The following is a 26,436-nucleotide window of genomic DNA, read 5'->3' as shown; positions in this document are numbered from 1 at the left end:
TACTCCTTTTTGGACATGCAAAATTGTGAATTGTACTATGTGATGTGCTACTGTTTGACTCATATGCATGTTCAGGATGAATTAAAACCATGGACCATGAACCATGATAATAACCTAGTAGTGCTGTACAACTTTTATCAGCAGTCCACAGTGCCCTCTACTGGTCAACATTATTATTATTTTTTCCCTTTTTTTTTCTTTTTTTTCCTCTACTGGTCAACATTCAAACTGGACGCCAACCTGTCTATAGAGGCCACCTGTCTATAGCGGCCACTTTTGCAGACTCCCTATAGACAAGTTTGACTGTAGTTTGGAAGATGAGCTGAAGCTGTCTGGAAATGCTGTAGAAATGTTGAAATATATAATGTATATAAGATCTTTTAAACGGAAAAATAAACAGAATGTTAAATGTAATATAATTTTATTAAACATGGTGAACCCTTAGACAGAGCTTGAACTCCCAACCTCCAGGGTGGGAGCCAAGCACTCTACCAACTGAGCTATATTAACCTGTTTGTTTCATAATTTACCACATTCTAAAAATGTGTGTTTGTTTCACATTTCACTACATTCTAAAATTGTAAATAGGGTTTATTCCAAAAAGTCAATGATCACTTTTGAATCTGCACATGCTGCTACGCATCATGCTTTGCTGCACTGCTCTGTAAATAGTTGTTCAAGGGATAGCTCTTTTTTTTTTTTTTTTACATGAAGTTGTATGGCATCCCAATTAGCATTGTAGTCCATTAACAGCAACTTACCCCGCACTTGGTCTTCTAAGTCCAGTTTTGGTCAGATTTCTGTGATGAACATCATAGTTTCACTTAGTTGCTGGGGGCAATTAAGTAGAGTTTGGCTTCTCAAAACAATATGTGTCCTATGCTGTCTTTCTGTGCATTATTGTCTACTCATTCTTGTGACACTCGCATCTACTTCCGTGACAAGAGCGCCACGGCCATCTTGTTTACGTATGTGTTCCACAGCGGAAGAAGATGCGACTGTCTTTGTCACATACACATGAACGCAGAAGCGACAGTGCGCAGGGATACGGCGGGAGACAATAGTTTGAAGCTCTGGATGTGTGGAATGTTTTCATGGTGGGATGCCTTGAATCAGTTCAGAAATGTGCAAATAGTGGAAGTTTGAAAAATGGCCCATTCATTTTCAATGGGAAGAATGCATTGGAATTTTTAGATTTTTAATTTTGTAAAAAATTTAAATTTCTGGACTGTGAAAATCCATACTATATATAATACTCTTACTTTCATTCTATGTTTAAGCATCCACAGCATTTCAATCCAGTTACAGCTTCCAAACAGCTCCTATGTTCATTCAACATTTCGATTTCCATACCTTTTCAAAGCATTTCAGTTTTACTGCGGCTTTTCAGCATTTACATGCTGATATTGCATCATCTAGTTTTCAGTGGGAACACCAAACATTTATTGACATTGATACATCAGTGTCGGCAGCACAGGAGGTAAGGTGGGTCAAGTGTCTTGCCCAGGGACACAACAACGGTGACTCGTTGGAGTGAGTGAGGATCGAATGGCCAACCTTACAGTTTCTGGACAACCTACCACCTGAGCCACTGCCGCCCTTTTGTAGCTTAAGGATAAAAAAAAAAAATACAGAAACAAATCCAAGTGTGTCCAATTTTGTGTGCATTAATTACATGGTGTCATAATAGTAGCTTTTTTTTTAATTTTGTGTCTTTTCTGACCATACTGTCTCTGTTTTGTGTGGCCATAGGCTAATCTTGCGGTTCAGGAAGTGCGCTACAGAAAGGCCAGCAACGAGCAAATGGCAGCCCAGGCCACGCTGGCGGAGAAAGAGGCTGAGCTGGCGGTAGTTCAGGCCAGGAGCGACGCTGCAATGAGTGAGAAGCAGGTACGTACATATTGTTTAAATGACAAGCTTCTGTTAGCTAACGCATCAGTGTCCTTCAGGAACTGTTGGATCGCTCAGAAATGTGCAAGAACAAAATGCAGGCGGCCTCCGACCTCATCGGCGGGCTGAGTAACGAGAAGGTGCGCTGGACTCAGCAGAGTAAGGAATTTAAATCACAGATCAAAAGGTAAGTGAAGTGTTGACATCATTCCAAAGTGGAGCAATTTGGAGTTCAACCAGAATGTTTGGTAAAAATACGCCTGAAGACTTGAGCTCAGGAGTGACAAAAAGTGTGATGATAACTGTAAAACCAGGAAATGGAGGAACTTGGCGCAACATGATGTTGGGACTGGCCCTTTTACAGGGCAAAAGTCCACCCGAATTCTGTTGTTCTAACAGCTATGAAATGAGTCTAGGTCAGTTTACTATTTACTTTAAACACGAGTAGATAAAAGCAATTGCGTTGCTAGTGGAGAAATTAGCTGCTAATGAAGATTGAGCAAAGTAATTGATTTCTGAAAGGGAACTCAGTTCCTCTTTCCTCTATTTTTCCGTCAGAGGAGGTGCAATGGGTATAAACTTGCCTTTTTTAGTTGTTTGGATATTAGGCTCCTGTGAGTCGACTGGACAGCTAATCGCTCCTCAGATCAAAAAGGTGGCATATCTACAAACTACAATGGTGTGCAAAAAGTGTTTGCCGCCTTCCTGATTTCTTTTTTTTTTTTTTTTTGCATGTTTGTCACACTTGTCACATTTCAGATCACGAAACTAATTTCAATATTAGTCAATGACAACACAACAGAACACAAAATGCAGTTTTGAAAAATAACTTTTTATTACAAAAGGAGCAAAAACGTAACAACAAATTTGTAAGGCGTGGCGGCTTTTCTTTTGTCATGGCACACTGCCACGATCAATTACATGTAGCGGAAACACTGGTTAATGTTCTTTTTGTTCATCAGTGGTTTTCGTATTGGAACTCTGCCATGCAGGCCGTTTTTGCCAGTGTCTTTCTTATGGTGAAATATTAAACACTGACTTGCAGTTCTTTGGATGTTTTTGTTGGGTATTTTGTGACCTCTTGGATGAGTCGTCGCTGCGCTCTTGGGGTAATTTTGGTTGGCCAGCCACTCCTGGGAAGGTTCACCACTGTTCCATGTTTTCACCAAATGTGGATAATGGCTCTCACTGTGGTTTGCTGGAGTCCCAAAGCTTTAGAAATGGCTTTATAACCTTTTCCAGACTGAGAGATCTCAATTACTTTCTTTCTCATTTGTTCCTGAATTTCTTGAGATCTCGGCATGATGTCTAGCTTTTGAGGATCTTTTGGTCTACTTCAATTTGTCAGGCAGGTTCTATTTAAGTCATTTCTTGATTTAGAACAGTTGTGGCAGCAATCAGGCCTGGGTGTGCCTAGAGAAATTGAACTCAGGTGTGATTAACCACAGTTATGTTTTAATGGGGGGGCAATCACTTTTTCACACAGAGCCAAAAAGTTTTTTTCCTCCCTTAATAATAAACAGTTTAATTTAAAAAACGCATTTTGTGTTCAGTTGTGTTTTCATCGACTAATATTTCTTTGATGATCTGAAATGGTTAAGTGTGACAAACATGCAAAAAATAAGAAATCAGGTGGGGGGAAACACTTTTTCACACCACTGTGTGTGTGTGTGTGTGTGTGTGTACGTGCACATAAAATATTTACGACTGATTACATTTTACCAATCAGATCCTAGCATAAATACACGTATATGCTACACAACAACGACAGTACTTAGAAAAGGCTACTAGGTGTCCCTCTCCATTATGTGTATTCAAAGTAGTTTATTGTAGTTGCATTGCACAGTTAATGTTAAAATGTTACATTGCCTGTACAGTGAATAAAGGCTTCTTGATGGCCACAGCTTGACCCTGGAACAGATTAATTTGCTTTATGTTGTTTCCTACGGCAGAAGTTGTTTTGAACTTGGATGTGTTTCACTTTGGAGGGTCCGCTGTGCTTAATATGAACACATTTAAGAACCATTGCAACTTTTCTGTGAAGACTTAAGTGTTCTGTGCTTGTCTTTCCATTGATAGACTGGTGGGTGATGTCCTCCAGCTCACCGGGTTCCTGTCGTACTGTGGCCCCTTCAATCAGCTGTTCCGTGACATGTTGCTGGACATGTGGAAGAATGAACTTGTCACTAATAATATCCCTTTCACGGAAAACCTCAACCTGATCTCTACCTTGGTGGACGCTCCTACAGTAAGAAGACAAAACCTAATCATCATAATAAATGTAGACTACAGTTTGATTCCCAAAGAGTAATGTGTGCTTGTCTCTTTTAGATCAGTGAGTGGAACCTTCAGGGTCTACCTGGAGATGACCTGTCAGTGCAAAATGGCATCATTGTCACAAAAGCATCCCGCTATCCTCTCCTGGTTGACCCCCAGACTCAAGGAAAGACATGGATTACTGAAAAGGAAAAGGCCAATTCCCTCCAGGTATACTTCTCTGCACATGGAAACAAAGAAATCAGCTCAGGGCAGGGTCTCCCCTCGCCAAATTAGGCCCCCATGAAAAAAAATTCACATTGCTCCCACCCCAGGCAGTAGGGTTGTGAATGATAAATGCGACCGGATATTCGATTTGACAAGCGAGAGATGTGGCTGCTTTGGTGGCAGCCTCCTGGATTGATAAGAATCATCCATAAATCCTTACATTAATCAAGTGTAGAGACATGCACCAGGTATTGCATGACTTGCAATCGGTTGACAGTGAGTCTCTTTACGTGAGAGCCTCGGCTTCCGGCGAAAGGATTGTCGCGCATGCTCCGCAGCTTACCATGACTGAAATGGATCTAAATAGTAGCAGCGCACTAGCTAGTCACCGGGAAAGATTTTGAACACATCAGCAAAGTATACGTACATTATAGCAATCAAATTTATCGTATTTATTATGTATTGTGTAAAACCAAGACAGGAACAACATCAAGTTAAAATCACTAAATGAATACAGACCCACAATCCACCAGTACAAGCCTGGAGTTTGTTTTTCAGAGATGTTGTGCACCACAAATACAGTGGAGTGAAAAAGTGATTTATTTTTTTATATGTTTGTCACACTTAAATCTTTCAGATCATCAAACAAATTTCAATATTAGTCAATGACAACACAACTGAACACAAAATGCAGTTTTTTAATGAAACTTTTTACTAAGGGAGAAAAAAAAAATTTAAACCTACATGGCCCTGTGTGAAAAAGTGATTGTCCCCCCATTAAAACTTAACTGTGGTTTATCACACCTGAGTTCAATTTCTCTAGCCACACCCAGGCCTCATTACCGCCACACCTGTTCTCAATTAAGAAATCACTGAAATAGGACCTGCCTGACAAAGTGAAGTAGACAAAAAGATCCTCAAAAGCTAGACATCATGTCAAGATCTAAAGAAATTCTGGAACGATGAGAAAGAAAGTAATTGAGATCTACCAGTCTGGAAAAGGTTCTAAAACCATTTCTAAAGCTTTGGGACTCAAGCGAACCACAGTGAGAGCCATTATCCATTATTATGCATTTTTAGATATTTTTTTCCCCTTAATAAAAATGTAATTTAAAAACTGCATTTTGTGTTCAGTTATGTTGTCATTGACTAATATTTAAATTTGTTTGATGATCTGAAACATTTAAGTGTGACAAACATGCAAAAAAAATAAGGACTCAGGAAGGGGGCAAACACTTTTTCACGCCACTGTATGCACATTAGCACTCAACAGCATCATCAGATATTACCTTTAAGCATTCCCACATAGTATCAGAATTTGGGACCAAATATGAGGTGAAAGAAAAAGGGGGAAAATACAGTATTACAATCCAATATTATCTGTGCAGCGTGGGAGAAAGTTAGATGGTGCATGCAGGGGCTGTCGAACAAAGTGGGACAGGTTGCTGCTCAAAAAAACCCCCCCAAAAACAGTGTATTATTTTTTAAATAAAATTATGACCTATATTGCCAAAACTATTAACCATTTGCATAAAGTTTGATGAAGTAATTTACATATTATTATTTTTTTTTATCATTGCGCCTAAAAGTTTCCTGCGGCATGTGGTTGAGGGCCGCTGCCTTACAGCATGCTTGGGGATACGGTGTGCTCTTTTACACATTTGAAAATACTGTAAGAATGCCAGTTTTCCCCATTCCATAAATGGCCCCATGCGCCACACCAAGATCTGCCGTCTTGGCTCTGTCGAGCTGCATTGCCTCTGCTCAATGCAGTTTTCATACGGGCATTGCACAGCAAAACTTATGTACAATCGGAGGTGCACGCGGCAGATGCTTCAAGCAAGACGCACCTCCTGACTTTCACTGTTAATGCGCACACCTACTCGCTATATATAGCGACCATGCGGCTAAATTTTCCAACACGAATTTCATTCATATATTAGGTTTGTTATGAAGCGGTGATCACTTGTGCTTGGAAAGTGCACTCAGCCAAATATAATGTGCGTAAATAGAACCGCTCCGTGGTTAAGCGTGCAGACAAGTCAGACCAACTACGTGTTTTGATCTGTCAGATCTTAATGTAAAAATTACCAAATGTAGAATTACTACAGCTTATGCTTGGTAACAGTTGTCCCTACTAGCCATGTTTGGTTCCCGGAACGTTTGACAACGGAAAAAACAGCCACCGGAAAAAACAGCCACATGTACCACTAACACTGACGCTGGCGATGGGAACTCCAAGGTAGGTTGGATTGCAGGGTCTGTAGTATGCGTTAAGCATTTAATTCCAATAATACCTTACACATTGCCACTTCCATATTATTGTATTATCACTCATAGTACCTTCTAGCTGCCCTGTTCTCGCGAGACAGCTGTTCTACAAACGAGAAAACTTGTCACATTGTAATCTTGCAAGATCTTGTGATACTAGATATCGTGGCACTCCTACTAACAGAACAAAAAAACCCATCCAGGGCTGTGTTGGTGTTTTTGATGCGCATCCTTGGCAGAATGCGGACCCTTGCCCAAAATGGGGACCCCGGGAATTGTGAGGCCTATGCACAGCGCACGTTCTGCATCTGCATGTAACGAGGGGTGTCTAAAATTTCTCCACCAAGGACAAAATTGAAGGATGTGGGAGAGCCATTATGATATATTTTTTATGTAAAAAGCAATTTATGTTAAAAGCAATTCGATGTAAATTATGTCAATATATGATAAGCTATCTGAATAAAATATTAAGCAAACCTGGCTAAAAATGGCCCCTGCGCCGTACTTTTGACATCCATGAACCACATTCCAAATCTCACCATGGGTGTTATCTTGCTCACAGGTCACCTCTCTCAACCACAAGTTCTTTCGTACGCATTTAGAGGACTCTGTATCTTTGGGGAGGCCTCTGCTTATTGAAGATGTGGGTGAGGAGCTGGACCCTGCTCTGGACAATATCCTTGAGAAGAACTTCTTTAAATCTGGATCCAACTTCAAGGTAATCTTGTGTAATGCTAACAAAAGCAAAGGAAATCAGCATAGATTTGTATGTATTTGTTTGTTAGTGAGCTACTTCCTGGTTCATGGAGGACGTTACAAATATACGACGCTAACATAGACGGCATACATCTTGACTCTCTGTTCCTTCTTGTCAAACAGATGCACATAACACCACTCCCAAATACCCCAAATCAAAGTCCTATGTTCACAAAAAGATAATTGACAGTCCTATCAAGTATGCAGGAAGTGAACCAAAAAAACAGGAAGTGAAAAGTTACCAAAATAAAACCATGAACAGTGCTAAACATCTCTTTTTCGATTTTTTTTCCCCTGTGTGTAGGTAAAAGTGGGAGACAAAGATGTGGATGTGTCACCCAAATTCCGGCTCTACATCACCACCAAACTGCCCAATCCGTCCTATACCCCGGAGGTGAGCGCTAAGACGTCCATCATTGACTTCACAGTCAACATGAAGGGCCTAGAGGACCAGCTTCTGGGTCGCGTCATCCTGGCGGAGAAGAAGGTTATTCTTCCTCTACCTGGAATGTATGTACTCTGGTATGCTGATGTTGCGTGAGTAAAGACACTCGCACAATGCCTGTGACAGGAACTGGAGGCGGAGCGCTTGAAGCTGATTGAGGACGTGACGTCCAACAAAAGGAAGATGCAAGAGTTGGAAGACAACCTACTGTACAAACTCAGCACCACCAAAGGTTACAAGTCTTCTTTGTACATCTAGACTTAATTTAACATGCATGGCTTTTCAGATCATTACAGCAGCAGTCAGTTTGACATTTGTCATTTAGTTACGATTAAATATTTGTGACTGAATTATGCTTACTCTAAATGATGATGTTACGGATATTGGCTTAAAAAATACCCCTCACCTGGACCTTTCAAAGCAGGGGTGTCCATATTTTTACTTTACTTTTCATATTCAGCCACGCTGAAAGAATGTCATCAAATGTAGCTACAACAATATCAGCCAACATAGCTGTCTCCACGCATAAATAGCTTTACAGACAGTCGGAAAACATTGAAGTCTGAACATCACATATAACCTCCGGGGTGCTACGGTATGATAATTGTTGATTTGATTTGAGGCTTTAATACTCTGTCTACAGGCAAGTATGATATTGTAGTGACCCAGATGTTTTGTACAGTACAGATGTCCGACTGTTTTGTCTGGCTGTGAACGTGTCAGGCGGGGTGCTTGTGAGTGTGTGTGTGTGGGTGTGTGTGTGTGTGTGTGTATGTGTGTGGCGTGAGTGAAGAGGACAAGTGCATGTGTGGATTTCTCTCTTGTTTGCTGATATACGTCTAGCTATGTTTGTTGACAACATTAAAGAACAGACATTGCTCATGGATGAGAACTCTCTGGAGGTGGTATCGCCAATTTCCAATATGTGAATTACGCTGGTGTCAGAATGGCCCAATCCCTACTCCACATGATAGCTTCTGTTATGAATTCACACCAACACGCCTGTGTGTCCTCAGGTTCCTTGGTCGACGACGACTCCATGATTGGCATCTTGAGCACCACCAAGCAAACGGCAGCCGAGGTGAGCATTAAGCTGAACATCGCCGCAGAGGCAGAGGAGAAGATTAAGGCGGCTCAGTCGGAGTATCGTCCGGTGGCATGCCGAGGCAGCATACTGTACTTCCTCATCACGGAGATGAGCATGGTCAACGTCATGTACCAGACTTCACTGGGCCAGTTCCTCAAGATCTTTGACATTTCCCTGGCAAGGTAAAGTCTAGTCCCGGGTTTGCCTCTGCTCTGCGCCTTTTGGGGTTTCTCATCACCAAAACCGCTTTGGCAGGTCAGAGAAGTCGGCCAAAACATCCAAACGAATCGCCAACATCATCGAGTACTTGACTTTCGAAGTGTTCAGGTACACAGTGAGAGGACTGTACGAAAACCACAAGTTCATCTTCACGCTGCTGATGGCCCTCAAGATTGACCTGCAGAATGGGAAGATACAACACAGCCAGTTTCAGATTCTTATCAAAGGTAACATCCTGCTGCTTGAAGAGGTCATTGATGGCTTCTAGACATTACACTGAAAGTTTTTTTACATGCTACCCATGTATATGGAGTTCCATCTATGAGTCACCTCCTGGTCCTCAACCCAAATACTTGGCAGACTGACCATTTGACCATTCTTTTTGGCTTGTAAATGATTGGTGGCGCCCTCTATGGGTTAGTTTTATCATTAGACAAATGCTCAGTGACTAGCTGCTAAGTCTGACGTTCTGTTTGATGGTGGCCATGTTTTTCCACCTGTCTTGCTCAAATTTGACACACATGAGCTTGTCAGTACCTTAAAGGTGTGTATCAGTTCTCATGGTGATTTGCCTAAACACCCTAAAGTTACACTGGGTATGAGAAATTTCAAATCAACCCAAATTATGGGGTTAAATACCAGCGCCACCTTGTGGTGTAGTTGTCAGAAAATTCTCAGTGGTGACAAAACTAATAATTTTACCTGAGTGCTTTTCCTACAGGTGGTGCTGCACTTGACCTAAAGGCCTGCCCCCCAAAGCCCTTCGGTTGGATCCTGGACATTGTGTGGCTGAATCTCGTGGAGCTCAGCAAGTTGCCACAGTTTGCCACCATCCTCAATCAGGTCAACTTTCAAGAGTTTGTGGCTCACACCTTTCCGTGAAAGCATCGTCATTCTCACACTGTGTTGCTCATTCTGTGTTGGTAGGTGGCTAAGAGCGGAAAACTCTGGAAAATATGGGCCAACGGCGATGCCCCGGAGGAAGGAGTCCTTCCAGATAACTATAACTCCCTTGATGTCTTCAATAAACTCATGCTAATAAGGTCAGACTTACGATCTTATTGCTTACAAAAGTATATGATGTAAGGCCCACTAATCCTTGTGACCGCTTCCTTGGCAGGTCTTGGTGTCCCGATCGCACCTTGTGTCAGGCCAGGAAGTATGTGGGAGACTCCTTGGGTGCCCGGTTTGCCGAGCCGGTGCTTCTGAACCTGCACGGCACGTGGGAGGAGAGTGACACTCGCACACCGCTCATCTGCTTTCTGTCCATGGGCTCGGATCCGACCAACCAGATTGAAGCCCTTGCAAAGAAACTAAATCTGGGTGAGCTCTACGGACTTGAGAGCATCATTTTTTTTCACATGATCTAACCATTTGATGATGTCTGACAGGCTGTAGGTCCATCTCCATGGGTCAAGGCCAAGAAGTGCATGCAAGAAAGCTTGTGAACAGTTCAATGGCAGAGGTGTGTATTCCACTCTTTTGGTATAATGTGTAATTCAATGGCAGGCTGCGTCAGCTGAGCCCATTTGGTCACCCACAGGGTGGCTGGGTGCTCCTGCAGAATTGTCACTTGGGGCTGGAGTTTATGGACGAATTACTGGAAACCATCACTGTTGCCGAGACCATCCACAAAACCTTCAGGGTGTGGGTCACCACCGAGCCTCATGACCTGTTCTCCATCACACTTCTGCAGGTGTTTTTTTTTTTTTTTTTTGCAAGTTTGAAAGCAAAATACATCCCAAATCTTTCTATAACTCTGTCAACCCATATCCCTCTAGTCCTCCATCAAGTTTACCAACGATCCGCCACAGGGGCTTCGTGCCAGTTTGAAGCGAACTTTCGTAAGCATTTCCCAGAACCAATTGGAGGTCAGCAACCTGCCCACATGGAAGCCTCTGCTGTATGGCGTGGCCTTTCTACACTCTGCCGTGCAGGTACTGAGCAGTGTGTGTATTCATTTGGTGCACCTACATCAAACTTTTTTAACCAAGGGTCGCATACAAAAAAATCAAAAGAATGCCAGGGACCTCTTTGATATTCTTTGCTACTTCTTTGCTATCGTAAAACCAATCCAATGTATGTCAATATACACTAAGCTATTGGAAGAAACCACTGACTTCGTGTTGTACGTAGTTGACATGTAATATCTAATAATACATTGTATTAATTCATTTAGTTAATTTTACAATATGTTGAGGGCCAATTTTAAAAAATGGCTATGGGAATTTTGCCTGATTCTGAGACAACAAGGGTGCATAAAAATAAGGATGTCTGATAATAAACCGAATATTTCTAGATTATTATTTTTTATTTTGATTATAACAAAAACAAGTCAACACACATGACACGCACCATAACCTACCTCCTGCACCATGTAGGCATACAAATAAATGTCCACACACAACACACGTCAACAAAATTACTCCCATGTTTTCCTACCGCAAAGCACGCTGGGTAGCTAAAGGGTTTTTGCTTGATTGCAAAATGTCGAGGAGGTCGTCAGGGAAGTAAACAAGGTAAGGCATCCACATACTCTTAATAGTCAATGTTTTATTGTTCATAGTTTACATTGTAGTATTGTATATGAGTATATACGCATGAGTATTGTACATTGTGATATTGTTGATCCCACATCCTTTATTAAAGTATGCACTATGGGTGTCTTATTCAGTAAAAACTTGTCACATTCAATTCCCAACAACCCAGTGTGGCATGCAAATCAAAACTTTTGCCCAGCCTTGGTATAGAACGTAATATTTATGTTTCAATTTGAGGAACGACGTAAATTTGGACCACTGGGTTGGAACATCCCGTACGAGTTCAACTCTGCTGATTTCACAGCAAGTGTGGAGTTTGTTGAAAGACACCTGGATGATTGCGGCCCCAGAAAGGTGAGCATACAGTACATGGATGAATATGTCTGCACTCCCTTCTGGTGTCATCTTATACAACTTAAACACACTTTCCACCCCGCCTTCCTCAGGATGTGTCGTGGGTGACTCTGCGCTACATGCTAGCTGAAGTGCAGTACGGAGGCAGGGTGACAGATGACTACGACAAACGCCTACTGAAGTGCTTTGCTCGGGTAAGAAACATCTGGAACTTCATGTAGGTGGCTGCATACACGGTTTCTTAGTCCAGTCTCTTATAGGTCATGTTTTAAGTAGCTTAGTTAATTGTCATCTAAGTGAAAAATAAATTATACAAGTAGCAATGATAAAATGTGGAGCAAAAAACCTAAGTAGTGCTTTGAAACAAAATACAAAAAAGGCTTAAGGCAATTGAGTGAGAGAAATTAGCTGATGCCATGTCACTTCATCTGAATTCTGGATTTTTGTTCTATTTTTGGGTTGGTCAACTGCTGAACCTAGAGACTACTGCCAGGCATAATAATTAGGGATGCTCCAATCAGGGTTTTATGCTGCTGATTCCGATAGCGATCATCCATGAGTGAAATTGTCCGATACCTGTCATGTCTTGGCATGTTGGCGTTGTGCGGGTGACCCCAGGATGCGAGAGATCAGACCCAATTGCAGGTCAAATGTTTTTTTTTTATAATAAATGCTAGCTGCTATGCAGCAACAAGGTTCCAACATAAGCAGTAACATAGACACTGTTCTGACAAGGGGAGAAGCACCCCCTGTATTAAATACACATAACTAAAATTAGCAGGTGCGAGAGAACGAAAGGCAAAGCAGGGAAACACAGAACGGAGCAGAAACGGAAGTAATACCAAAATAATGGCATGAAACAGGACCTAAGACATAAAAGGGAAGGAAAATAAACCAAACTGTCATGCAGGCTAACTCACAGATCGTCACAATACCAATACCGATCACATGGATTAACTGTACATTTTTGAATTTATCTATGATGAATGCACTTGACCAGGGGTGCCGTATAAGGGGGAACAGTTAAGACAATTCCAAGGTCCCCTGACTGCCATGGGCTCAAAAAATAGATAATTATTAAAAAATTAAAAGGGGGCCCCAACATGATTTTTTTTTCATAGGGCCCAGAATTCCTGGCTTCACCCCTGCTATTGGTTATATGATATGAAAAAAGGAACCATTAAATCACCTTAATTTAGACAAAAAATGTGTTACTTACTATTTCAAGAGAACATATATATCACTTGTGAAACTTACAGAGGATGAGACGCCTTCTTTAAGGAGAGTTTGGATGTGAGAGTAGATTGTCTGGTGGAGCTCTAGGAGGACTTTTAGGGAGCATGCAGCAGAACTCCCATTGAGATAGCGAATCCGGTGTCTTCCACTGCTGAGAAAGGCCGGTCATCTAGTCCTATTAATTCAGTTACTTTTTATTTGCTTAGCATTCTGACTGTCACCCATATACGGGCGAGTGTTCAGAGCTGCCATTTGGCTGATGCTGCACCTCGCAAACTCGCAAACTCACCATACTCAAGTGTTTGTTCTTCAAATGCCATATCAGGTGAAAGCATTTTAACGTGTTACCCCTGTGAGATTTTTTTCATGGCATGTTTAGCGGGGGACACTTCTCCAATACGATAGAGCAAGACATGACACTGCACACAGGCATTGCGATAGGCATGCTGCATGCTGTAATAGTACGAGCCAGAAGTGGTTGGCGTTGAAAGGTATTTATCGGCGTATGCCGCATCGGTAGCCGATCGATCGGAGCATCCCTGATAATAATCAATTAGCCCGTGTAATGATCATTGACAAGTGATAAATTGTGGCAAGATGGCGTGCAATGCTTGGCTGCAACCAGCAGAGGATTCACCTCAACTAGTTTGCAGTGTAAAGAAAAACACATTTAGGTCACCTATGCAATTTGGTCTGTTAAATATCATATTATTATTATTATATTGATATTAAATATATTTTTAAAATCTATTAATTAGTTGGTCATTTTTCCCATGTTCAATCAAGGAAATTTATAGTACTAAACCACAACAGGGCTCCGACATCATCCATTCAAATATTATGTTGAATAATTTCTCACTGATTCATTGGACAGTTATGACAATTTGAGCTATTACAGGTGTGGTTCAGTAAAAAAATGCTGGACCCATCGTTCTGCTTCTACACGGAGTACCAAATTCCAATATGCAAGACGATTGAGGAGTATGTAGATTACATTCAGGGCCTGCCTGCCGTGGATTCCACACAAGCATTGGGGCTGCACCCCAACGCAGACATTGTGTAAGTTGTGATTTTTTTTAAATGTATCAAACAACGTTTAACACGAAGTAATAAAATCACATGTTGCGCTTCAGCTATCAGAAGAACACGTCCGCCGAAGTGCTTGACACCATCACAAACATCCAGCCCAAAGAGAGCGGCGGTGGGTCGGGGGCCACCCGAGAGAGCATCGTCTACAGCATGGCCGAAGACATGCTGGACAAGCTGCCACCTGATTACATACCTCATGAGGTGGGCTGGACTTCATATTACAATGCTCTGCATGAATTTTGATGACTAATACATAGGGGTGTCACGAGGCAAGACAATCCATGAGATTTGGTCCACAAGAACGAGATGAGATTTTAACATTAATTTTAAGAAAAAAGCAATGAAAAAAAAATATGACTCGACAAACAACTTTTTAATTAACCGAGTCACAAAACATTTTTGTTATTATTATCGTACCACAATTTGACGCTATCGATATTGTCAGCATTTTTTGAGACTACAACAATTAATGTTGGTATGGAATAGTAAATAATAATTGGCGCTGTCAATTAATTAAAATATTTAATATTTGATCACATTTTGTCCATTGTTGACTCGTAATTAATCACAAATAATAGCAGATAGAAAGAAGTTTTTGTCTATAATATGTATATCTTTAAAAGAGAATTTTACTCAAATATCATTCTCTTCAAGCAAATAAGCTCACAAAATATAATTGTGACTCACATTTAGGCCTGGGCGAAAATTTACCGTTACCGAAATTTACCACAATAACCAACATCATTTTGCCGATGTCAGTTAAAAAAAAAAAAAAGTACACTAGGTCCCCAATTTACGAACATCCGACTAGCGAACATTCGCAGATACGAACACAAGCCGACTGGTCTATATTTTATTTTATTTTGCCTTGTAGTCGCTCAATCAGTATTTGTACTGCTACTGTACATGCTTGACCAGTAGAGGGCACTGTGACACTGCTAATGGGACCAACAGAGGAAGAGTTAGATGAGGAGATAAAGCTAAATGGAAAGCTGAATTATACAAACTGGACAGAGCGTGTGATTAAAGTTTATGAAGAGTTAATAGGCCTGCTTAATTCTACGCCACCCACAGAACACTGCCTCTTTTAGAAGAGTCTAACGAAGACGACAATTTGTCCTTTTTTTTAATAACTCTTCCTCCTCCTCCACCACAACGACGTATGCTCGACCACTCCTCTTCAAAGGTAAATACATTTATCATTACGTATTATTATATCACTTTTATTATTGTTTTTTTCATTAATTATCCTTGTTTTAATATTACTACTGCATCCAAACTCATATTTACATACATACACATATACTGTATATGTATACACGTACATCTAGTACCTATATCATTGGTAATATTACCTTTTCCCCTACTTAAGAACAATTCGACATAAGAACGGTCGTCTGGAACCAATTGTGTTCGTAAGTTGGGGACCTAGTGTACTTTTAATTCCCCTTTAAGGTAGAGCGTGTGTAGTCACGTGACTCCACCCATCCAGCCTAAACAATAAGGGAAACAGAAGATGAGGGCTGATGGTTCAAATGAAGAAGCGGCTGTTCAGCGCCAGCATTTCACTCGCATATGTGCCTACAAATAGACTGAGGGTAGAAAAAATAAAAAGGCAGCACACTTGCGACTACTTTTTTCAATCCTTTCATTCGCATTTTGCTTCTGAAATAAGTCTATACAAAGTGAATCCAACAAGAGTAACATTTTGGCGCATCTGTATATAAATCTACAGTTCTCCGACAACTTTTTTTTCCCACATCGGCAACTTGAGGTGACGCGTGATCATCTCAGCCATACAAGCTGCACTTGCTGACGTAGCTAACTTGCTATGTAATCAGTTGGATACTGTAACGCTGCGGGAAAGATGACTGCTCTCTGTGACGTACTATGCTGCTTTCCCATTCATGCGCTAAAAAAACTTTTTTTCTGTTTGTATGCATCCTAACGCTGCTCCGAATGATACTAAAAACTAATAACGCAAATACTTGACTTTAAATATATGGCTTTTTAAAGTGTTTAAAAAAAAAAAATCATGTACATCATGGCCAATTATGCAAAATTAACAATTCACAAATAAAGAACAAGAAAATAAAAACATTATAAAAGTGTCTCTATAGGAAACCATGATTAGTTTGTTGTTGTTGGGAGCAGTTTTTAAGGATTCCATGCTTTATTTGATGTCACGAATAGCTGGCACACACATGTAGGCAAATAACATGACAATGGAATGTCTGGAATTGAATAGAATTGTTAGAAAAATGAGAAAGTCACTATATCTATAAATGGTATTATTATTATTGGAATACCTGACATGGTTGTGGTAGGTTGGGTTGATACCAACGCCGTTCTTCTTGTGCAGTGATAAGTGGCCGTTAGTAATGTAATTGCATGAGACGTGATGTCAGCCATGTTATGTGGCTGTATGTGTAGCTTAGTACATGTATGTACAGGATGTGGTATGCCAGGGTATGTACGATACTTTCATGTTTGTGGACCGCAGACCCAGGGAGACTTATTTTGGGTTCCACAAAGATGAGATTGAGCAAAAGAAAAAAAAAAAAGTATGAAAACCACCCAAAGCACATTATGTAAATGGTAAAACTGCCCAATTTATCGTGATATTGATTTGAGGTCATATCGCCCAGCCCTACTCACATTACAAATAAAGGTTTGCAAAAATACCCACCAACTAAGTGAAATGAAAACAGGGTGTTGGAAATATAAATATTGACAACTTCCACAAATTTGAGTGCTCAAGAGCAGTCAGTAGGAACTAGACATATACGTACTGTAATATAACACATATGACACTTTTACAGAAACATACACACACACAAATGCTATTTTACACACACTTGATCACACTTTTCTTGGTCTGGCAACTTCAGTAGCATGGAAGTATGACACAACATGCAAGTTTTATTCTGTTCTCTTTGACAAACACAGCAGTTTAAGAACTGATGATGAACAACACTCCTCTCCTTGTGTATGGTTGTTCTTTCACTGCCATCCGAAACTTAAAGGAGTCTCTCCATACACCACTCTAATCCAAGAACTCTTTCAATTGGAAGCAGATCATGGTCCAAGTCCAAAGATTCCCTTCGTTTAGCGCAATGCTCCCTGGTCACTGTCTGCAACACTCTTCTGCTGTTGCTGATCAATGTGGTCAGTGTGAATCCTCCTCTGTGGCAAATATCTGTCAGAGCCTTCACCATATCCACAGCAGAAGAGTGTTGCAGACAGTGACCAGGGAGCATCGCATGGCAGGTATTTGCCACTAGCACTACAATCATGAGCGCATCTAATGAACCAGTCCCTTTAAGCCCCAATCCAGATGTTTTCTCCAGGTGTGAATGCTGTAGTGATACACACAGTTTGGAAAATTGTTCAAAGATTACGTAAAGCAGTGACGCATGAGGAGATGATTTGTTTACTGAAGAAAAAGGGGCTTTGCTTTGGTTGCTTAAGGAAGGGACACGTAAACAAGGACTGCAAAGAATGGATGATTTGCAGGACGGCCTCACCCATTCTCACGTCTTCTACAGAAATGTGTGGCCATACCGGGGCCGGAAGGAGTGATTTCTGTCTGTTTTACCGGGAAAAGTAAAATCCATCAAAGGAGACCAAATAATTCATACTTATGCCTTTCTACACCCTGGTAGCACTGCCACCTTTTGTTCATAGCGTCTTGTGCAGCAACTGAATGTCCCTGGCAAAAAGTTTAACTGAGTTCAAACCACAATGGATCAGCAGAAGATCATTGTTACTGAAGCACTTGTGATGGTCTGGAAGTGGCAGGTGTGAATGGGAACCTTTTCTATGAACTCCCTGTGGTTCTCACACAAACGGAGATGCCGGTGAACAAGAATAACATGATCACTCAAGAGGAGCTTTTGCAGTTGCCTTATCTTTCGGATAATAGAGACTCTTGATTACTTCAATCTGTTGATGATTGTGTTCCTGAAAGCAGATAAATTAAAGTTCTTCAGTTGCTATTTTGACTGAATATTTGCTGCATATTGCCTTTAAGTAGTTCATTCTTCTGAAAAAGTAAATAAAATTGTTTTTTTTTCTAAATAGTTTTTTTAATAAATAAAAATAATACAAATTTGAGTGGCATTGGTATCGGCTGATCTCACTCATTGATGATCGGTATCTGAATCGGCAGCATAAAATCCTGATCGAAGCATCCCTAGTTGCAAGTGTTTCAAAAAGAAAAAAGTACAAGTGATCCGATGTTCTCAATCTTTATTAATAACTGTTCAGAAGATGAGCGGGTTCTTTCGAACATGAATGGTTCTTCAGAAGTTCTCTTGCTGACTTCTGGCTGCCAGAAACCTGGCAGCACTTCCTCTTGCACAGTGTTGCTGGGGGGTGTTTACAGTAGTTGTTGTTACTGGTTGCCCTGTGTGTGTTTCCCTACCTGTTTTACATGTTGTGTTGTCGTCTTTGTGTTGGCACCGTGATTGTAGTTAGTGTTCTGTCTCGCGTTCATTTCACTGTGTGACAAGCTCACTACAAGTTCAGTGTTGACTATTGCTTGCCCACTTAGACAGCCGCTTCCTCCTCTTCCTGCTAAAGTGCCTCTGATCATCTCAAATCATGGAACAAATATGATACTGACATAAAACACCCAGGACGTGCTGGCTGCATTAGCAGTACATTTTGATTTCAAGTAGAGGCCGCAAGCAGGCCGCGAGTTTGAGGCATCTGGGTTAAAGCACAGTAATTCACATCACTGCCATTAAGTATTGCATCATCATGGAAAATAAGCACATTGTATTTGTGGTCTTCCCCTTATCATGCAGCGAATTTCAGAATGTAATTAACATGTAATCCTTAGTTAAGATGCATTGTCTCCTCTTTTGCTTGTGTCAGGTGAAAGCCAGGCTGAAGAAGATGGGCGCTCTCAACCCCATGAACATCTTCCTTCGACAGGAAGTGGATCGCATGCAGAAGATCATCTCCATCGTGCGCATCACTCTCTTGGATCTCAAGCTGGCCATAGAGGGCACCATCATCATGAGCGAGGTCGGGTGACTGAATGTTCTTTACTCGCTCGCTACCTTTACACGTGTAATAAGTGCAAGACACGGTGCTTTACTTGACTCGCCAGACCCTGCGTGACGCCCTGGACAACATCTTTGACGCCCGCGTGCCAAACGTGTGGAGGAAACTCTCGTGGGAGTCCACCACGCTGGGCTTTTGGTTCACCGAGCTTCTGGACAGGAATCGCCAGTTTCACCGCTGGGTGTTCAGCGGGCGGCCCAGGACCTTTTGGATGACAGGCTTCTTTAACCCACAGGGTGAGTCACCAGAAATTTTATATACAGTGCTGTGAAAAAATGTTTGCCCTCTTCCTGATTTTTTTGCATGTTTGTCACACTTAAATGTGTCAGGTCATCAAACAAATTTAAATATTAGTCAATGAGACCACAACTGAATACAAAATGCAGTTTTTAAATGAAACTTTTTTATTATTAAGGGGAAAAACAAACCTTCATAGTCCTGTGTGAAAAAGTGATTGCCCCCTAAACCTAATAACTAGTTGGGCCACCCATAGCCGCAACAACTGCAGTCAAACTTTTGTGATAACTTGCAATGAGTGCAAAGAGCTGTCGACCCCCGGCATGCAGAGACAGAGCCTGAAGTGTGCACATAAAAATATTTTGATAACAGTAGTAACAGTAGTATAAAAAACAGTACTCACAGCAGTGCAGGATAAGAAAACAAAAGGCAACAGAGAAAAAAAGGCTCTGTAACAACAAGGAAATAGTAAAGGTAACAGGTTTGTGAACAGTTCATATAACAGTGCGGGCGAGGAGCAATGAGATAGTGAACCAGCATCGTCCCTGTGACGACGCTGGGCTTTTAAACCCACTAATTGTACTTGTGACCAGTTGTGCACAATACCACTGGGGTGAAGCGGCTGCAACTTCCCCCCAGCCGAAGTGCAGCACTCCAAAATAAGAGGGCAGGACAGGAAGTGCTCACTCCTGTCCTGCGGAACATGACAAGAAATGGCTTTCTAAGCTTTTCCATACTGATAGATTTCAATTAATCTCACTTAAGTTATGTTTTAATCATTTTTTCACACAGGGCCATGTAGGTGTGGATTTTTTTCCCCCTTAATAATAAAAAGTTTAATTTAATAACTGCATTTTGTGTTCAGTTGTGTTGTCATTGACTAAGTGTGACAAACATGCAAAAAAAAAAAATAAGAAAATGGGAAGGGGGCAAACACTTTTCACACCACTAATATTTGAATAGCACATAGCAAAGCACAGACCTCTGCCAAGATTACAAAAAAATTGACAAAAATCATGAAGCACCATAGCTGTGGTTGTTAGTGTAAGTTTCTGCAATCAGCAGTGTGTGTTCTGACAATATCAAACAGTATATGGCAATGGATGCCCAAAAGACTTAGATATGTGCTTCTTACTGACTAAAATGGAGATACTTGTCAATAAAACATGGCTGAAGTCAACTTAAAAAACAGGCCTAACTCAATAACACAAATCATAATACATGGTAGCGTAGGATGATGGGACCATACCATTTTTGATTCACGACTCAAACATCAAAAAGTGCAACATTTTTGTTTTTGTTAGTTTGTAGGCTGCTGGCAAGGAAGTCATTTCCTGTATTTTTATCTGGATTGGCACAATGTAAAAAAAAACAAACTCTTAACATATAAACAGTGATGGAAACAAACATTTTTTTAGACATACTGCATACTGCATACTGCAACATACTGCAAATGATGCTGTTTGTTTGCACTTGAAAATAAGGGACATTTTCTGGAAAAATAAGGGAAAATGAGGAAAAACTAGAGAAGCACTCAGAGAGCGCAGACCTCCGCCAAGCGGCATAGTTTCACCCCATATTGTGATTCACACCAAAATAATAATCCTACATTTTTTGGATCAGTCTTTGATATTTTGTAAAACCTGGTGGAAACTTGTCCTATATTTTTTTGTGGAGTTATATGCACAAATGCAGAAAATGGTCCCATCTCACAATGTTTAAGAATCATTTTAAAATTCCTGGGTCCAGACGGTTATCCTGATCAACCCCAAAATTAAATCAGTTTCTTCCATAGCCCATTTCCGTCAAATCCTGAAAATTTCATCCAAATCTGTTCAGAACTTTTCAAGTTATTTTGAACACAAACAAAAAGATAAATGCCGGCAAAAACATAACCTCCGGCGGAGGTAATAAAGGGCCAACACCTCCCTGACGCAAGAAAACATTTCCGATAGGGGGGTGCTGGCATGCTCCTTCTGTTTTGAAGGCCTGATGTTACCAACTACAGGATGTATTACGGCAATGTTGATTAACAATTAATTTTTTTCATAAAAGTCAAAATACAGGGAAACTATAAAAACAGGAGGACACTGGGGAAGACGAGCAAAATAGGGTACTTTCTCAGTGAAAACAGGAGGCTTGGCAGGTAGAGTCGTGTCACACATTTGTCACCTTTGTCATATGTCAGTGCATCATAACTGGGGGAAATGATGTCGTATCACATTTGTATTGCACATCCCACTGACTCGCCTTTGGTCACTTTTCCGTGTCTTTAAAGCTTGAAGAGATTAATAATTAATTTATGCTCATTGTGCGGCGCAGGTTTCCTGACGGCTATGAGGCAAGAGGTGACCCGGGCAAACAAAGGCTGGGCTTTGGACTCAGTCACCCTGGACAACAAAGTCCTGAAGAAGGCCAAGGAGGAGATCAAATCGGACCCAGACGTGAGCCCCGGACCACAAACACACACTATGCTAATTTCATTGATCCAAAACCACAACTGTTGTGTTTCCCCCCACAACAGGAGGGCGTGTACGTTCATGGTCTCTTCCTGGAAGGCGCCGACTGGGACAAGAAGAACTCGTGTCTGACCGAGTCGGCGCCCAAAGTGCTCTTCACGCCCCTGCCCGTCATCCACATGTTTGCTATCAACTCCACTGCCCCCCCCGACCCCAAGTACTACGTGTGCCCCATTTACAAGAAACCCAAGCGCACCGACCTCAATTACATTACGGCAGTGGTGCTCGGGACCATGCTGCCCCCCGACCACTGGATCTTGAGGGGGGTCGCACTCCTCTGTGACATTAAATAGAATTCATCATCAGGTTCATCCTACGGGCAGCTCACATTTTTATTTGGAATTGGGGTTCAGATGTTGTGTTTGTGCAACATAGGCCAGGGAGGTTTCAACATGTGAGGCGAAGCAGCTTGATAAAAATAAAGAAAAACCTGCATTGTGTTATGTTAAAGGACAAAATGAATAATTTCTAATTCCTGTGAGAGTGAACGAGTAAACAGAATCTGGGGTGAGCAGAAAACATCACACAGTATGCTCCAGAAAATCAATTTTTCACAGAGTAGGGGGACCCAGCTGTATTTTCTAAGGGGAGGCTCACTGTGCTACATTTAAAAACCCCCAAAGACCTTTAAATGGATTTCTTCAATTTAAATGCCTGTTTAATGCCAGCTATTATTGGAAGCTGATTCTAATATTCAACACATTTTAAGCTACATAAAATATACAGCAGGGATCTTACCTATCATTAAAAAAATGTATGGAGATATACTCCTGATGAATATTTTATGACCAGTTGAAAATTGCCAGAATTTACATTTTGCACTGTTAAATTTTAAGGAGGTGCTAAGTAGAGCTTAAAAATTGAGTAAGAGACGCAGCACAGGTTTAGCACAGGGAACTTGGAGAAATAATCCGGCGTCTCCCAGCTGTCAGCAATCAGCATAAGTAGGCTGGTCAATAATCCACACACGGAGACATGGAGGGAACAGCCAATTCTGCCTCCAAAGAAGGAAAGGCAGGGGACTGGTACCCGTAGGTCCTGTGAAAAGGGGAGAGACCCATGGCTGAGCTGACAAGGGTATTGTGGGCATACTCAATCCACAGTAAATGGAGAGCCCAGGAAGTGGGCTGCTGGTGGCACACACAGCGAATGTCAGCCTCCAAATCCTGGTTGGCTCATCTGGCCATTTGTCTGGGGGTGATAGCCAGAGGACAAACTGGGGTAAGCACCCAAAGTCTTGCAGAATGCCTTCCAGAATTGCGGACCCCTGTCCGAGACCACATCCAGAGGGATGCCATGGAGCCGGAAAACGTGGTAGACCAGTAGATCAGCTGTTTTGAGGGCCAAGGGCAGCTTGATGAGGGCGACGAAGTGAGCCATCTTGGAAAAGTAGTTCACAATAGTGAGGATGACCGTGTTGCCGTTGGATGGGGCGAGGCTTGTAACAAAGTCCATGTGGTCCATATGGGACCACGTATGGGAGGGGATGGGCAGCAGGAGCAAGAGTCTAGCCGGGTTCCGATGGGTTGTTCTGGGCACAGATGGCACTGGTGGCCACAAACTCCTTGGCATGATCACGAAGAGAAGGCCACAGAACCACTGCGAAAGGAGGAAGATGGTAAGGGACACTCCTGGATGACAGGCAAGCTTCATGTGCCCAGCGCAGGACATCAGAGCGAGTTCCAGGGACCACGAACAGGCGACCAGCAGGGCAGTTCTCAGGAGGAGTCTTTGACACCTTCCGCAACACGCCTTCCCACGTCCCACTGAAGGGCCCCAAGGATACGAGGCTGGGGCAGGATGGTCTCCTGATGAGCTACTTCAGAGGATGGGTAGTGCTGTCTGGAGCGTGCATCGGGCCTGCCATTCTGGGAGCCGGTGCGGAAGGTCAGAGTGAAATTGAATCTGATGAAAAAAAGCACACAGTGTGCTTGCCTGGGGTTAAGCCTCTGTGCACAGCACTACACCATCATCAAGTACACTAACTTGTTCAGAACTTCACTAACAATAATCCACATCAGGTGCCCTCAGTAGCTACGCCTCCAGCCGGGACCAGGGGATCTGGGAAGACAGAAAACTAGGAGAAGACAGGGAAACAAAACAAGGGAGTGTGTATTGGGACAGAAGGCCCTTGTCTGTGTGGTAATGACTGGCTTTTTCAACAGGACAACGCTGCAGCTCACAATGCCCACCTGACAAAGGACTTCTTCCAGAGAAGAAGCAGCACACTCTTTTGGACCATCCTGTGTGTTCCCCTGATCTAAATTAAATTGAGAACATTTGGGGATGGATGGTAAAGGAAGTTTACAAAAATGGATATCAGTTCCAGACAGTGGATGCCCTCCATGAAGCCATCTTCACCATCTGGAGCAACATTGCCACTAGCCTTCTGGAAACACGGGCATCAGGCATGCCCAAACCAATTTTTCATTTGATTAACCCTGTAAAACCCAAATATAGAAAAACACTAAAAAATAAATTTCAACCATTAAGATGTTGTTGTAGGAAGTCTTTGTTTTTGTACGTTTTTTACAAACATGTTGTAATATTGCAATGTTGGGCTCAATGGGGAGCAGAATCGCCTGTATTTGAACTCATTGTCTGAACAACATGACAGAACTAAAGATTCATTTGCAGGGTTTTGCTTTTGTCCCAGAACAGTATAACATAAAAAAAAATATCTGTCATGTTGTTATGAACAGTCATTTATTGTAACAACAAGAACGTTGACATTTATTTACAGTGATAGTTCCAGGAAACTGTGTCCCGTGTCCACCTGGGCAGAGAAGAATGAATAAGTCAAATATATCACAAACATGGCAAACTGCAGGAATAGATTCTTACCAGAATGTGAGAGGATGGTAGTTGTGCCTGGAACTTTCTCATGTTCAGTATCTCCTTCTTTGGCATGTTGAGTGCTTGGCTGTGCCGCTTGTAGAGGAACCTGCGTTGACCACAGCAAGGGTGATGGTGTGCCAGAAGATGTACATGTACCAACTTCTATATTTCAGGGCAAACTTGTATTTCGCTGTAAACGCGTCCAACAAATCCACGCCTCCCATGTAATTGTTGTAGGTAACCACATGGTAAGGCCTTTCAATGTCAACTTAGGTTTTGGTGGCTTTGTCCCAGCGTTGAATCCCCTGCTCAGGTTTTGGTCCAGCAAAGGATGACACAAGTGTGACTGCCCTCTGCCCTGTAGTCATACCATTTGACGTCAAAGTCACAAACATCACAAACACAAACATCAAAGTCAAGCATCATGCCAGAGATTCCAGCTCTCATCCTTTCTTTGAACCCCCATGGATGTGGCTTGCCTCGCATATACTGCTTGATGCTGAGGGGATGCTAATGATGAGGGGATGGTGCGGATTTTGATTTCAATATGAAGTGTTTACACATTGCACTGATGTAACCTATTCACACATTTAACTGGTCACACAATAGTGAATAACACAATAATTGTAAACTCTGATTATCATACTAATAGGTATGCAGGTAGCCTCCAGTTTACAACACATTATATTCCTGAACATCAACACCTGGTGCAGAACAATGGAAAAAATGTCCTCCCCCAAGCATCCTCCACAACCGCTTCACTGAGTGTTGAAGTTGGTTAGAAATCATCAGTAGATGTAAATGATTAGATATGGCTATATATCTTTGTACACTAGTTCCTAATGCAATAATATTTAATCTACTATAAGGCTAGAATGTGTAAATCATGTGTAAATTAAAGCAGAGAATGCAGAGACTTTATCTGCATAATGCTGACATTTGGCTGAAATTCTTACATGTATTTGACCATAATTGAGTGATGTCATGAAACGACTGGAAGTCAGATGGTTACACGCAGTGGCGCACTTAGCAATTTTGGGGCCTAAGGCAAACGCAACCAGGGGCCCTCTTCATATGTTCTTTTAACACAAAAACGCAGGAAAGGCAGCCTCAAAGGCCCCTATCAATATACAACCTTGCACTACATTAATACAGGGTGAACAGAATGAGAGAATAAAGTTTCAGATATAAAACCAGTGTATGTCAAAATGCCAGATATATATTTTGGAAGAAAAACAACCCAGACATCATCACAACAGATGTGTGTGTGTGTGTGTGTGTGTGGGTGTGTGTGTGTGTTTCAGACAGAAAGAGACTGTGTATGTATTGAGGGTGAAGATTAACAATTTCAATGTAACAAAAGCAATTACTAAACAATATATGCAAACAGTCATAGGG

General features: G+C 41.7%; 1 protein-coding gene across 1 annotated transcript in view; it reads left to right on the top strand.

The window, feature by feature from the left end:
• The window catches only part of LOC129174357 (dynein axonemal heavy chain 8-like), an 84,007-nt gene extending 60,413 nt beyond the window's left edge, over positions 1-23,594 (top strand). Inside the window, exons 71-93 of the mRNA XM_054766306.1 lie at positions 1,753-1,890; positions 1,950-2,077; positions 3,970-4,138; positions 4,222-4,377; positions 7,208-7,363; positions 7,706-7,888; positions 7,973-8,078; positions 8,863-9,115; positions 9,189-9,379; positions 9,874-9,995; positions 10,080-10,195; positions 10,273-10,475; positions 10,544-10,617; positions 10,696-10,848; positions 10,934-11,089; positions 11,930-12,046; positions 12,139-12,240; positions 14,181-14,341; positions 14,416-14,572; positions 19,253-19,405; positions 19,491-19,680; positions 22,004-22,125; positions 22,206-23,594. Of these exons, the coding sequence (XP_054622281.1) occupies positions 1,753-1,890; positions 1,950-2,077; positions 3,970-4,138; positions 4,222-4,377; positions 7,208-7,363; positions 7,706-7,888; positions 7,973-8,078; positions 8,863-9,115; positions 9,189-9,379; positions 9,874-9,995; positions 10,080-10,195; positions 10,273-10,475; positions 10,544-10,617; positions 10,696-10,848; positions 10,934-11,089; positions 11,930-12,046; positions 12,139-12,240; positions 14,181-14,341; positions 14,416-14,572; positions 19,253-19,405; positions 19,491-19,680; positions 22,004-22,125; positions 22,206-22,493 (3,594 nt within the window). The 3' untranslated portion in view covers positions 22,494-23,594. The remainder of the gene's footprint in view (positions 1-1,752; positions 1,891-1,949; positions 2,078-3,969; positions 4,139-4,221; positions 4,378-7,207; positions 7,364-7,705; positions 7,889-7,972; positions 8,079-8,862; positions 9,116-9,188; positions 9,380-9,873; positions 9,996-10,079; positions 10,196-10,272; positions 10,476-10,543; positions 10,618-10,695; positions 10,849-10,933; positions 11,090-11,929; positions 12,047-12,138; positions 12,241-14,180; positions 14,342-14,415; positions 14,573-19,252; positions 19,406-19,490; positions 19,681-22,003; positions 22,126-22,205) is intronic.
• Positions 23,595-26,436: the final 2,842 nt, after the last annotated feature.

This window comes from Dunckerocampus dactyliophorus, chromosome 2 (assembly GCF_027744805.1).
Source record: "Dunckerocampus dactyliophorus isolate RoL2022-P2 chromosome 2, RoL_Ddac_1.1, whole genome shotgun sequence".
Taxonomy (NCBI): Eukaryota; Metazoa; Chordata; class Actinopteri; order Syngnathiformes; family Syngnathidae; genus Dunckerocampus; species Dunckerocampus dactyliophorus.
Note: the sequence above shows the minus strand (reverse complement) of the source record. Positions and strands in the feature narration are given on the sequence as shown.